The sequence below is a fragment of the Camelina sativa genome, chromosome 8 (assembly GCF_000633955.1).
Source record: "Camelina sativa cultivar DH55 chromosome 8, Cs, whole genome shotgun sequence".
NCBI classification, from domain to species: Eukaryota; Viridiplantae; Streptophyta; class Magnoliopsida; order Brassicales; family Brassicaceae; genus Camelina; species Camelina sativa.
The window spans coordinates 164,177-178,195 of record NC_025692.1 but is presented as its reverse complement, the minus strand read 5'-3'; the positions used below and the strand labels follow the sequence as shown (position 1 = coordinate 178,195).

At 39.2% G+C, this 14,019-nt stretch overlaps 6 protein-coding genes across 6 annotated transcripts in view; 2 read left to right on the top strand and 4 right to left on the bottom strand.

The window, feature by feature from the left end:
* LOC104709065 (ferric reduction oxidase 2-like) overlaps positions 1-1,859 on the bottom strand; it is a 3,829-nt gene extending 1,970 nt beyond the window's left edge. The window contains exons 1-5 of the mRNA XM_010425733.2: positions 1,614-1,859; positions 1,422-1,524; positions 1,133-1,333; positions 475-1,037; positions 142-388 (exon numbers count right to left, since the gene is read on the bottom strand). Of these exons, the coding sequence (XP_010424035.1) occupies positions 142-388; positions 475-1,037; positions 1,133-1,333; positions 1,422-1,524; positions 1,614-1,827 (1,328 nt within the window). The 5' untranslated portion in view covers positions 1,828-1,859. The remainder of the gene's footprint in view (positions 1-141; positions 389-474; positions 1,038-1,132; positions 1,334-1,421; positions 1,525-1,613) is intronic.
* On the bottom strand, positions 2,557-3,380 carry LOC109124955 (probable receptor-like protein kinase At4g39110). Its single transcript, XM_019228597.1, has one exon. The coding sequence runs from the start codon at positions 3,358-3,360 to the stop codon at positions 2,776-2,778; it is 585 nt and encodes a 194-aa protein (XP_019084142.1). The 5' UTR covers positions 3,361-3,380; the 3' UTR covers positions 2,557-2,775.
* Positions 2,573-4,248, bottom strand: LOC109125872 (probable receptor-like protein kinase At5g24010). Its single transcript, XM_019228598.1, has one exon. The coding sequence runs from the start codon at positions 4,231-4,233 to the stop codon at positions 3,532-3,534; it is 702 nt and encodes a 233-aa protein (XP_019084143.1). The 5' UTR covers positions 4,234-4,248; the 3' UTR covers positions 2,573-3,531.
* On the bottom strand, positions 4,522-6,555 carry LOC104705290. The gene is made up of 3 exons (XM_019229175.1): positions 5,527-6,555; positions 4,876-5,424; positions 4,522-4,786 (listed from the first exon to the last, which is right to left on the bottom strand). The coding sequence occupies exons 1-3, from the start codon at positions 6,409-6,411 to the stop codon at positions 4,676-4,678; spliced, it is 1,545 nt and encodes a 514-aa protein (XP_019084720.1). The 5' UTR covers positions 6,412-6,555; the 3' UTR covers positions 4,522-4,675.
* LOC104705289 (mechanosensitive ion channel protein 1, mitochondrial-like) lies at positions 7,603-10,601 on the top strand. Its single transcript, XM_010421260.2, has 7 exons — positions 7,603-7,781; positions 8,030-8,753; positions 8,831-9,108; positions 9,293-9,393; positions 9,541-9,648; positions 9,845-10,066; positions 10,212-10,601. Exons 2-7 carry the CDS (start codon positions 8,047-8,049, stop codon positions 10,317-10,319), a joined length of 1,524 nt encoding a protein of 507 aa, XP_010419562.1. The 5' UTR covers positions 7,603-7,781; positions 8,030-8,046; the 3' UTR covers positions 10,320-10,601.
* Positions 11,079-14,019, top strand: part of LOC104705287 (phospholipase D beta 2-like) — a 6,456-nt gene continuing 3,515 nt past the window's right edge. Inside the window, exons 1-3 of the mRNA XM_010421258.2 lie at positions 11,079-12,931; positions 13,295-13,411; positions 13,486-13,680. Coding sequence (XP_010419560.1) covers positions 11,459-12,931; positions 13,295-13,411; positions 13,486-13,680 — 1,785 coding nt within the window. The 5' untranslated portion in view covers positions 11,079-11,458. The remainder of the gene's footprint in view (positions 12,932-13,294; positions 13,412-13,485; positions 13,681-14,019) is intronic.

Genomic DNA, 14,019 nt, shown 5'->3' with positions numbered 1-14,019 from the left:
GGAAAAAAAGCAACAATATCCTCATCAAGTACTTACTTATGGCACAAGAAATCCAAACCCTAAATACACTCTGCTTGATTAAATTAACCACACGAATATCAAATTTGAAATTGACAATAATTTCGAACAAGAAAGTAATACCTTAAGAAATCTGTTGAAACAGGTCCATAGGGTCCTTCCACAGAAACAGAAAGAGAACTATCGGTGTGATCAGAAGAAGAAAGCAACTGGTAAAGCTTTGTAGACCATTTCCCTTCGCTCTTAATCACAACGCTTAGCTTATCTGCTTCGAGGTTACTGCTAGAAGTAATCGTAAATGGGTGCCATTGCATCTTCGAAATGCTCGGTATGTTCACAAACAATATGCTCGTCGGATTATAAACCAATCCTGTAAGATACCATAGATACATGATTAGCTATATGAATTATGGTCTACCAGAAACCCTCATACATGTAATCTTGATTAAGACTCACCTTTGTTTTTGAAGAAAGTGAGTTCAACGGTATTGGCAGGAAGAACACGTGCAGAGCTCAATCGAATATTGTCACGTGACTGTAGAAACCTCAAGAAACGATCGACCATGAAGATATAGAAACCAGGGAAGGTGATAAAGCAGAAGGCGACGCCTACGTGGAGGACGTAGAAGAGCATGAAGACGATGTAAAGGTAGTGAGTATAGAAGAACACTTCAAAGAATCTCCTTCTAATCGACGGATATGTAGTGGCCCACATCACAAGTCCAGACAGCAAAGTTATCTCTCCGGCAACATTCGACATCTCGGTCTTACCCCAACTCACCATCTGAGAAATTTCATTCATTGAGGCCCAATAGACAATGAAACAGAGACCATGAGCGGTGAATAGGGTCATGAGCATGTGACCAAGCCAAATATGGTACTTGATGCTTGACTCCGACGTCAGCCCTATAACCGGAAGCAATGATGACCCACGCACCACAGGTATGAATAGGAAAGCTAGACAACAATTACCGACTAGCCCTATCCTTATTGCCATTGCCTCCAACTTCGCTTGCCATCTATATATATAGAATGCTACGTTGGAATTATTAAAAATACTAACTCATGTCTTAATAGAAACTAAATAAGCTGACAGTTGTGAAATTTTGCTTACAGTTTTTGGTGATGTTTAGCGGCTGATTGAGGAGTAATGGTAGGGAAAGCATTGCGCATGTACATGAAAAATTCCCAAAGAAGAAGAGCCACAAACATTGCAAACAAGATTAACTCGGTAGCTGAGACTATCCTCAGTGGCCCTTTGACCAGCATCGGCCTTCTCATGGCTGCTAACACGCCTCCCTCGGTTATCTTCTCTCTGTTACGGTCATATATTTTTGTGTCGTCACGTACGAAAAACACATAAATATATTTAAGTATAGTGGTTATTGATGGGTATTAAGTACCTAACGAGAGGATTAGTAGTCTTTGGTTTCTTCAAGTGAAGGTAGAGACATCCCAAACAAGCCAAGAGGACCATAGGGAACATGAACATGAAAAACGTCAAGCCTGCATACCGCCCAAACAGAAACAAGCAAAACCATCACATATTGCAGTAATTGTATAATGTGAATTAAGGAAAAATAAAATCAACGAACCTATTGCACCAAAAAAAGTCGATGTACCAAACTCGGTACGCATGACAGGGTTTAGCCACTCGGTTCGATAGACCATGGTTGGCATAACGATCCAAATGAAGATGAATCCTAGGACAATCACCAGCATGAAGAGCTTAATCAATCCCTTAATCACATCTTTGAACTCATCTCCCGCTGATGGGTTTGTTGCTGAAACTTTTTTGCTGTTGTCCATATCCTCTTCTCTCTTTGCTCTCTTTCTCTTGATCTTTGATCGAATTTTGTTGTGGATAATGAGAGGGGAAAGAAGTGTATATATAAAGAGGATGTGTAAATACGTATCATGTTGTAATGGAGTGACTCGTACGGAATGTGATAAAGTACTTACCAGTGCATGGTTCAGGCATGTGACTCTTCTGTCCATGGATCTTGACATTGTGTTTAATCTAATTGTTTTTGTCAATATGACGTATAAATGTATTGATATTGAACTAGAGGGGATTAATTAGAAGATAGTACAAGTTCGTATTTTGACTTTTGGGAAGAGGCCAAGGACCATGCAACCTTTATTGCTCAGTCAGACGCTATCTGATCTCATGTTTTTGGTGAAAAAGAAAAAGGAAAAAAACTAATGGCATTCTTATATTATGGTTATGATGTAATGACTGGATTCGGAGGTGGGGATCATGCGGTACGGTAACCGTACCATCATCATCATCATCATCCATGACATGACATCACCGCGACTCTTGACCTTGATAGATTATTGTTTTATTTGTTTAATCACGTTTATTTACACTAATTATGTGACAAAAGTTGCAATACTAATTTGGTTATTAGCAACTACCATTAGAAAAGCCCAAAAGGTGACTACAGTTACGTTGGCAAGTTTCGATTGAAAAGTCTCTTACACAAGTACAGTTTGTTTATCAAACAAAGTGACATCAATTATAACATGAACATAAATAAAAACATTTCCATTTCGAAAATTGCATCAGAGTATCTCTATATACATTGAACAAATAAATCAGTTACATATGTATAAACAACACATTATAACACCATTGTGAAACATTACAAACCTAATTAAGAAACAAAAAAAAGATTATTCCATCGTGTCAAAGTAGAAAATACTTAAAGGAAAAGTGTCCATTGTTAATATATTCACCAAGCAAAAGCATCTTCAAGCCTTTCTTGCTATCAATTGATTCCCGGACTTGGGATTATTATCTTCAAGGCCGTCCATGGACAGCTTAGTCCAGCCATAGTTATCCCTAGCTTTCTTCCTTCGAGCCACAATGTAGAAGCTCATAAAAATACACATAAATGCCAACATTGCGATAAATATGCTTACGTTTCTTCGATTCGGGCAAGTATTCAGAATCATATCTGCTGAAACATACCCATCAAGACTACCCATTGAGTTATTCATCTTCATGATCTCAACACCGTTCAATATCGCATCAACTCCGTGTTCATCAACACTAGTCTTGTTTGATGGTCCAACACTTACTGTTATCGACGATCCTGAAGGGCTGTTTTTGTTATTGTTGTAATCAGCAGTAGTAGGATCGACAACGAAATCAATGTAATACGGAGAAGCAAGGACATCATCAGCAGCGTATGAGATATCAAAATCTTGGTACGCCACGTTCCCGTTAATGAAAACATTGAAATATAGCCTGCCGAGTGATTTGCTAGCTATGTCACAGAAATGCATCCGAATGAGATACTTGTAACCTGCACTCACTGGGAAATCCCAACTCATATCAACCAACCCGTTGCTTCTTTTACACACACGAGCAGTGTTGTAGACGTTATCAGGTCCAACCTCGCGGCTCGCCCCTCCAGGCCTATACTTAATCCTACCGGTGAAGTAAGCTTTCTCAGAAGAAGAAGAAGACCCATCCGCGGTTTTGAAGAAAACATCATCAGGAAGTCAAGTCCTCCACAACGTGTCATTAAAAGGAGTAACTTTTCTACCACCAACATTGATTCTGTACATAACTTCCATAGCTTGCTTAGCTAAACCATTGAACCTCTCAGTTCCATCGCGAGATACAGAGGTTGCAACGTCAGCAACCAAATCCTTAGGCGCAGATATAACTTCGATGGCGTTAACGAATGCGAATTTCGAATCTTTACTAGGAACGAACCTGATAACAAGCTCACCAACATGGACCCAAATCAAGAATTCTCTAACCACCCTAGATTCATCGCCGCTAAAATTGCTAAGCACGACATGACCGTTGACGGTGACGTGAAAGAGAGCGTCATCGAGATTGATCCTAGAGGAATTGAGACGATTGAAATGGAGACGTACCATATGAGTGCCTTCCTCGTTGACATTGAACTTGTATTTCCCCTGTCGCGGGAAAACCCTAGCGGTTCTGTAGATCTGTGGGACGTTCGGAGATCCTCCTCGGAGAGCGATTGAATCTTCAGATGAGAAGAACTTCGCGTTTGCGTCTCCGACGAACCGGCGGTTGTCGACGACGGTGGAGTCGACGACGGTGGAGTCAACGTCGGAACCACAGTTGACGAGGTACTCATCGGAAGGAGAGAAAGAAGAGGCAAATACAGAAGAAGATAGAAGGAAGACAAAGAGAGGGAATACGATCCTTGAGTAGAGGATCGCCATTGCAGTCCAATTCGATTTTTGCACAGATCAGACCAAAACAAAAAAAAATCCAAATTGTAATGAAATGAAAACGAGAGAGAGAGAACCAAGTCAACGCGTCATTCCAGCTGCTGTTCTGTCTTTTTTTNTTTTTTTTTTTTTTTTTTTTTTTGTCTTCTAATCTATCATATTTTAATTTTAAAATCTACTAATGGGCCGGAAGCCCATATATATATTCAAACTATGTTATCCATCTGAGTATTATTTATAAAGATTTAGACAGAAGTGCTTTGTTTATAGGTAGTTTTCTTAGATGAAGAAAAAATAATACAAAGACATTTGTATACATTTTTTTCCAAAATATAGTTGATGGAATATTTTATCAAAGGATATATATTTTATTCCTTAAGTATATAAATATGTTACTAACAAACAAAATTCTTGTAATATAATAAACAAGAAACTATTTATCAGAATAAGCCAAAATTTCGTCATTTGCACAAGCTGCCACATTGAGCACCATTGTTCCCTTCTTCCTTGTCGGCACTAATCTACAACAATCTCTCCTTGGTGCCTGATATCAACGTTCGACATTTTCTTATATATTTTTTTTTTCTAATAATCATATATAGTAAACTTAACAAAAGAAGAAAATAATTTTACCTTGTTCCACCTATCCGGGTTAGGCTTTTTGTAGACAAATATCTGATTGATATCGGAAGGATCTGCTATTCCCCAGTCGCAACTAGGATACCATTCGTCGTGCCTTGTATATTCGGTAATCGTCGTCTTCTGATCAGAAGAAGAATTGCTAAACGCGCGAGAGAGATAAAACACTCGCGGACGCTGACAGTCCGTGTACGTTATGGGACGCGTGTTGAAGGCAACGTTAGTGAAATCGTAGCGTTTGTGCCAATCGTTAAAAGTGCGAGTGGGCATCTCCATCATTCTCGCTGGCATATACGTACGCGTGATTTGAACTGTGTACCCCCACGAGATTGACATTGTCCACTGTCGACTTGTATCATAGCATACCGACTGCTGGACAAGACTCGCTGAATCGAGTTTCGCTGGGATCATCAGTTTCTTTACGGCGTTGACTCGGCTTGTTTTTGGGAATATAGGCTCCACTACGTCTAGGTGATGGATTGACACTATTGGCACTTGTGGATGGACTGATAATAAGCCTAGTAGATCCCCGTATACATCCATCTGTTTCAACACCATACATATATAATTAGATCACCAATATTAATGAAATGATTACAAATGCAATTGTTAGCAAAATTTACAAAATAGAATAGAGAAAGAAACCTGATGAAAGCCAACTTCTTTAGTGAGAGGAACACCAAGCTCGGCCATACAAGCATGAATCCGATCATCTGATCCATAAAGATCAGCGTATCTCTCGATACAACGATCTTGCATCTTCTCCAAAACCTTGGCCAGCGGATAGCTTATAGCAAACCCTCCTCCTCCGTACGCCATACCATACGAGAACTGGTGCAGATTCTGCAAATGACTCTCGGACGGAGCTCCGATGTAATAAAACTGTTTATGATCGTACTTTCTCAAAACCCTAACAAGATTCTCAGTGAAAAACACAGTGTCGTCGTCGCCCATCACCACCCACCTCACGTTTCTCTCCGCTTCCGTCCCGTTCAACATCCTCACCGTCTCCGACACGATCCTCGTGATCCTGATCGCTGATCTGTGACCGTTACGGTAACGGTACTTGAAGCTCGACGTGTCGGAGGAGATTTTGATCGGAGGCAAGGCGGAGGGTGAGGAAACGGAATCGTTGACGGGTGTGTCGAGCCAAACGACGCCGTTCATATCTCCGTGAGGTTTCCACCACGTTTTCACGTATTCTCTACGATGCTTCCACAGATCTGAGGACGCAGCGATTCCAAATACTACGTGTTTGAGCTCTGTTTGTTGTAGTTCCTCGGGTTTTTGACCCGACCCGAGACGGATTACGGGTACGATGAGAGTCTTGGGGAATTTAGAAGGAGAATATGGGTTTAGAAATGAGATGAAACTGAATGAGTATAACAGATACGATACGAAGATCAAGAGGACGATCATCGCTGTAAACGAGCATGACGGTATCGTTAAAGAAGAAGAAGAAAAGGGTTTATTAGATTTGTCGTATGGAAGTGGCTTTTGCTCTTTGTGATGATTGTTGTTTTCTCCCATAAAGGCTTAATTGAGAGATTTGATTACAAAAAACTTTATAGGGTTTTTCTCTCCGATCCGGAGAAGATCAGACCTTTTTTTGGGATCAATGTAGCATTTGTGTAGCAGCGTTGGTGATGAGATCCATCCAAGCCTTTTTATCAAGAAAAAATGGACTAACCATGAATCGAGTTTGGATTTTCAATTGTTTTTTATTTATTTAATTTTTTTTTATTATATTATTAAATTTTTAATCTTGATTTATTTATTAGCTAAAGGTGAGTTTTCACATTGTGATGATACTGTTATGATTTTTTAAAAATAGAAAATCTCCTCTTATATGTATTCCCAAATTAACTAGAGTCAAAGTTCTTTATTGTAAATATGCTAAGAATTAAGAATAAACCATTATTACAAATTTACAATAAATGTAATGTATAGATGGTAAAAATAACATGTGTACATATATGATTAGATAGAAAGAGCGTTATCACAATCTATCAATGTTTTTAGTGATTCTTGATGAGTTAATAATATCTTCTACTATATTTTTAGTGATTGTATTTCTTTATAAGCAGATTTGTACAGAAAATAGATATATACTACTTATATCTTTTGTCCATATAAAGATAATCATTGGTGTAATGATTAGATTGTATACCTTAATTAGTTTATAATTATGTTGAGTAATGAAATGAGAGAATGGCGAGTGGCAAACAAACATGAGCTGGGTCTCAAAAACCAAAAAAAAAAATAAAAAGACATGGTGAGACGTTTACATGTTCGATCGTAGACAGACACGTCTGAAGGTTCAATCACAAGAATACACGTTAAGCTGCTGCTTTCACCTTTTTTTTTGTTGTTGTTGTTGTTGTTATTGTTTGTCATTGTTCATTTCATTTATTATACCCGAACCCAAACGAACCCAAGTTGTGTGTGCACTCGCTCTTTTTTTTTATTTTTTTAAAAAAAAAAAAAAAAAAACAAATCTTTTTGATAATAACAACACTTACATTTTGCATTAACCGGGGAAAAATAAAAATAATAATTATACATTATCAAACCGATTGTTTTTACAGAGCCTGCCACTATAATTGAAGCATTAAGCCCAATAAAAACAATGTTGAAGCAATTAAGAAGGCCTAAGGCCCAATGGGCCAGAAGTTGACGGGTGTTTAAACGACGTCGGTACGACAACGAGGGCTGGTGTTGTTGTTGACCGCTTTGTCTATGTTTTTTCTTGGATTGTGCTTATTCTTTCTTTCCCTCTTTGCCAAGCAAATAGTATGATTTATTTATATATGTATCTCCCACAGGTACAGTTGTGTTTTGGATTGAAGAATCGTCTCTCTCTAATCTTAGCTTAAGCCTATCATCATCTTCATCTTCAGGTAAGAGATAGATAATCTATTCAATTTCTCCAAGTAGTGAAAGAAAACCCCATTGACTTGGATTTTTGAATTCCGTCCGCCATTATCGATGAATGATTCATTCTGCTCTTAATTCGTGAACTTGGGGGTTGTTCCTTAATAATAATAATAATGAGAGATTATTAACTCTTAATTGGGGAGGTTTTGAGAAAATTTAATTTTTAATTTTAATTTGTTTGTTAAAATAAAAAATAAAAAAAAATGTGCAGATAGATCAGATTTCTCAATGGCCAGAGTTAGGTTATCGCTTCTCAAGTCAATCAAGTCTTCTGCTTTCCGGAAGAAAGAGCCTTCTTCTTCTTTCAATCTCCTAAACTCTCGTCATGCCAGGTCCATTACTACTACCTGCGGAAACCCTCTTCTCGACGGAGTCTCGTCTCCAAGAGCAAAAGCTTCTTCTTCCCCTGCCTCTTCCATTGTCTCCAATTTGGGCCTGCATCATAATGCTAAGCCTTTCAACTACTCCATCCCTTTCTTGGGCCATTCCTCCTACGCAAGAGCTTTCAGCTCCAAACCTGACAATTTCGGAAGCATCGTTGCCCCTGCTGTTACTAGCAATGGGAATGGCGACGCTGACTGGGTTGTCAAGGCCAAAGATGTCTTGCAGACTAGTGTCGACGCTGTTACCCAAACTGCTAGGAAGACTAAAGAAGCCTCTGATGATATGATCCCTCATGTTCACCAATTCCTCGACTCCAACCCTTACCTTAAAGAGGTCATTGTTCCCATCAGTCTCACTATGACTGCTACTTTGTTCGCTTGGGTAGTCATGCCTAGTGTTTTGAGGAGGTTTCACACTTACGCTATGCAAAGCTCCGCTGCTTTGCTTCCCGGAGGCTTCTCTAACGAAGATGTTCCTTATGAGAAAAGCTTTTGGGGAGCTTTGGAGGATCCTGCCCGTTACTTGGTCACCTTCATTGCTTTTGCACAAATGTCAGTTGCTTTAACTTTCTCCAGTTGAGTAACATGTGGTCTGTTTGAATGTTTGATTGTGTGATACGTCGTTGTAGTGCCGCGATGGTGGCTCCAACAACAATAGCAGCTCAGTACTTTTCCCCAACAGTGAAGGGAGCAGTCATTCTCTCACTTGTGTGGTTCCTATATCGCTGGAAGACCAATGTGATTACCCGAATGTTGTCTGCTAAGAGTTTTGGTGGCCTGGATAGGGAGAAGGTTTTGACTTTGGACAAAGTATCATCAGTTGGTCTTTTTGCAATTGGTTTGATGGCTTCCGCTGAAGCCTGTGGGGTAGCTGTTCAATCTATCTTGACAGTTGGTGGAGTTGGAGGTGTGTCTTCTGCTCTCTATTTCTACTTACTTAACTGTTTTTCACGGCCTATAATGATAATTGCCAACTAGGAAATAAAGCCTATCTACCAGAAACATGTAGTCTTATCGTTTCCAAGGTTGCTAACGTTTTCTAGGATATTATTTGCTCATAACATTATCAATTTTTATTTTGAGTTTTTCAGGAGTTGCCACCGCATTTGCTGCCAGAGATATCCTTGGTAATGTGCTGAGTGGTCTGTCCATGCAATTCTCTCGACCTTTCTCTATGGGAGATACAATTAAAGTTAGTTAAACTTGAATTTTTCTTGTGTTACTTGCTTTTTGTTCTCTTCTTTTAATTAAGTTTCCTAAAGCAAGCAAATCTATTAGTCATTCTCACTCTTATTTCTTTTCCTCAAGATAAAGTGTGTTTCTTGTTCCCACTTTTCAGGCTGGATCTGTAGAAGGTCAAGTTGTTGAGATGGGACTTACGACAACGTCTTTGTTGAATGCCGAAAAATTTCCGGTTTTGGTACCCAATTCACTGTTTTCCAGTCAGGTGAGTTTATCTGTTTGGCACTATTCATCTTCATATCGCATAAGCTTATTCTCTCTTTTTCTGATTTTTACACTTAAAAACGACACTGAGTTTATAGTCGTGTCCGTTTGATTATCTCAGTGTTTGAATCTTGTTGTATACATTTTTCACGGAAGCAAATATATGGTGACCCTCAACTTGACTAACATATAAACAGGTGATTGTGAATAAGTCACGTGCTCAGTGGCGAGCTATAGCATCCAAGATCCCACTGCAGATCGATGACTTGGATAAGATTCCTGAAATATCAAATGAAATCAAGGAAATGTTAAAAGCAAATACAAAAGTTTTCCTAGGGAAAGAAGCTCCCCACTGTTACTTATCGCGAGTGGAAAAATCTTTCGCTGAACTTTCCATTGGGTGCAATCTCAAACAAATGGTACACTTTTCGTTCTCTCTTTTAACATTTTTTGGAATGGGTACTACTACTACTACGATATTACTAGCGATCTTTGCCGGACAAAGTTAAGTAACTTGATGCGGTCGGTCGTTTTTAAAATAATATGGTGATTATTTTGTCTCAGGGGAAAGAGGAGCTATACACAACACAACAAGAAGTCCTTATTGAGTCGGTGAAGATCATACAGAAGCACGGTGTATCGCTGGGAACCACCTGGGATAAGGAATTCTGATCTGGAAGCCATTTTGCAAGATGAATCAAGAAATATGTCTTTTTTTTTGTTTTGTTTTTTTTGGAAATTACTGAAAATCGTGATGACTTTTTTTAGGTTTCAAGAGAAAACATTCGATGTTGACTTTGCTTTTCTTTTGTTTCTTTTCCTACTAGTTTTTGTTTATATGATTAAAGTTCAATGGGGTAGGAGGAAGAAGTAGAGGGTTCCAACAATTTCTATGTACAGCAAAAACACAGTTCAATATGCTCTTAAGCAGCAGGAGATTGCTCTTTTGATGTGTTTCGCAGTGCATGATCTAATCATTCAGCTTCCTTGATTTCCACTGTTGTCCAATTTTAGAACCAAATTCTTCAGTAAAGAAGAAGGATTTGATATGAACGTTTATATATTCTTTTGATTATCATGAGAATGCGTCAATGAGCTAATTGACTGGCATGAACTTGACCATTTTTTTTGTGTTGTTGTTGTAATGGGCAAATCAGTCAAGGCCAATTAGTAACCTATCTTAATATATACAAAATATATACTCTATTATTTAGAAAAAAACTATAGGCAGCTTTAATTGAAAGTCTTATTATGTCTATTACTTTCCTTAAATCATATATAGATTAATATATATACAAAAAATGACAATTATGATCCACATTTTTTTTTTTTAAAAACTAAAACTAAATATGCAAAAAAAAAAAAAAAAGTGACCGGCCACAGTAGGCCAATTAAACCTTTTGTTCAAGTCCACACAGAATCCAAAAAAAAAAATCAAATCTTTTTTAATTGCAGAGAGACTTCGTCTTCCCCCGCCCGCATAAAGTACCTTCTCTGCGATGATCTCATAAAGGGTTTCAAGGCCCCTGCAACTACAAGGCCTCTCTCTATTCCTTTGAAGCTTTTCTCTAATCCGTCGTAGTAATGTACTTTTTTTTCATATTATGAAATGATGTCTCTCTTCTGATTAAACGCAAAATTACCGCCATTGTTGATTAGGAAAAATTCTCTTTATTTTGGAACTTTGTTTGGGAAGAAGAAGAAAGGGGTTTGGTGATGTTGATTGCGAAAAATCTCTACTTGCGTTGAATCCAAATTTTGAATTGCTTTATTTTAAGGAACCAACAGTGCTGTGTGTAGTTAGTTTTACCATGGAGAATTATGGTTCGAATTCTCCATACCCTTATAGACCTCCCAATTCAGATCCATACCCACCTCCCCGACCTTATCCTTACCCACCACCATCGCCTCATCACCATGCCTCAACCTCTCATTCGGGTCCATTACACTACACCCACTCTCCTCCATCACCGAGTTATTACTATGCTTCTTCTGATTACCAACACCAACCTCCTCCTCCTCCTCTTCCTGCTCCTTATCCTGCTCATCCCCAGCCTACCTATGGTTCTTATCAACAAGACCCACCCCAACCTGAGCCACAACATAGTACGAGTCATGAGAGTGTCACCAGTGCTACTTCCTCTTCCCCATCTCTTTACCCTCGTCTCGATGATCTTTTGCTTGGTTTGAATCTTTCTGTCAATCAGCCAACTGTGCCACCACCATCCCCCTCAGCTCCATATTTGCCTTCCCAGTCTTCTGGATCCTGGCAGGGGAACTTCTATGAACACCCTACCAACTCTTTTTCAAGTCATTCACATTTGTCATACTCAGGAAGACTAGATTCTTCTAGTCATGGTTACGCATCTGCTGGATCGCCACATACTCCCTGTACGCACATTGTGCCCTTTGGTAAACCCTCCTTGAAGGTCCTCTTGCTGCATGGGAATCTCGATATTTGGGTTTCTCGTGCAAATAATCTACCAAACATGGATTTGTTCCACAAGACATTGGGTGTTGTCTTTGGAAGCATGACCAACATGATTGAAGGCCAGTTGAGCAAGAAGATCACAAGTGATCCTTATGTTTCCATATCCCTCGCTGGTGCTGTGGTAGGAAGAACATATGTCATTAGCAACAGCGAATATCCTGTCTGGCAGCAGCATTTTTATGTCCCTGTTGCTCATCACGCTGCTGAGGTCCATTTTGTTGTTAAGGACAGTGACGTTGTGGGTTCTCAGCTTATAGGAATCGTTACAATCCCAGTTGAACAAATATACTCTGGTGCAAGAATTGAAGGGACTTACTCTATTCGGGACAGCAATGGAAAGCCTAGTAAACCTGGGGCAACTCTATCATTATCGATTCAATATACTTCAATGGATAACCTCAGTTTTTATCACAGCGGAGTTGGTGCAGGTCCTTATTACCAGGGGGTTCCTGGAACTTATTTTCCTCTTAGGGAAGGTGGTAGTGTGACTTTGTACCAAGATGCACATGTACCTGATGGGATTCTCCCGAGAATAAAACTCGGCAATGGAATGTATTACGAACATGGCAAGTGTTGGCATGATATGTTTCATGCCATTTGTCAAGCTAGACGTTTGATTTATATTACAGGCTGGTCAGTGTGGCATAATGTCAGGCTTGTTCGGGATAAAGAAGATCCTGCTTCAGAATGTACACTGGGTGAGCTCCTAAGATCAAAGTCCCGAGAAGGTGTGAGAGTCCTGCTTTTGGTTTGGGACGACCCAACTTCACAAAACATCTTGGGATACATGACAGTAAGTTATTAGAAATCTCAAGTCCGTTCTTCTTTATTGGTTGTGAAGTGCACATGTTAGTTTCGCTATAGGGTAGGAACCAGAACATCTTTAGAGACTCAAGAAGTCAACAGCTTTGGCTTCTTGAGTCTTATTGAGGTTCATTCCGTTTATGGTTAGTATACTTTTCCTTGTAATCCAGAATTCTTTTTGATGGGTTTAATCTTCAGTTTTATTCGAGTAAGTATGAGAAATGCCTGCTTTATGCAGAAATATATAAGTCAATAGAGATATATGTATCTTAGATGACATGGTTTAGTGTATGTGTATCTATGGTGATTCATGTATGTTGTAGGTATTGACACAATTTGTTCACTTGAACAGGATGGGGTGATGGGAACCCATGACGAGGAGACACGCCGCTTTTTCAAGGACTCCTCAGTTCAAGTCTTGCTATGCCCTCGAAATGCTGGAAAGCGACATAGTTGGGTCAAACAGAGGGTACGTATAACATGAATTTTTGGTCTTTTTCTTGGTTGAGGTATCCGACTTCTACTTATATTTTAGTCCATCAGGAAGTTGGAACCATCTATACGCACCACCAAAAAACCTTGATAGTAGATGCTGATGCTGGAGGTAACAGAAGGAAAATCGTAGCTTTTGTGGGCGGACTTGATCTTTGTGATGGCCGATATGATACTCCACAACATCCGTTGTTTAGGACGCTGCAAACAGATCATAAAGGTGACTATCACAACCCCACTTTCGCGGTATGTCTGCTTGCCTTTCTAAATATATTTAGTGTAACTTTGGTGTCAAATACTTAAGTAATTGTTAGCAAGATATATCCTTTAGTTGCTAGTTTCTTTTGTTCTGAATGGGAAAACCTTGACTTGGCGTACTAAAATGTAATTAAGGGTGATGTGTCGGGTTGTCCAAGAGAACCTTGGCATGACTTGCACAGTAAGATTGATGGCCCAGCTGCGTATGACGTGCTGACCAATTTTGAGGAGAGGTGGCTGAAGGCTGCGAAGCCTCACAGAATCAATAAATTGAAGACATCGTATGATGATGCATTACTAAGGATCGACAGGATTCCAGATATATTA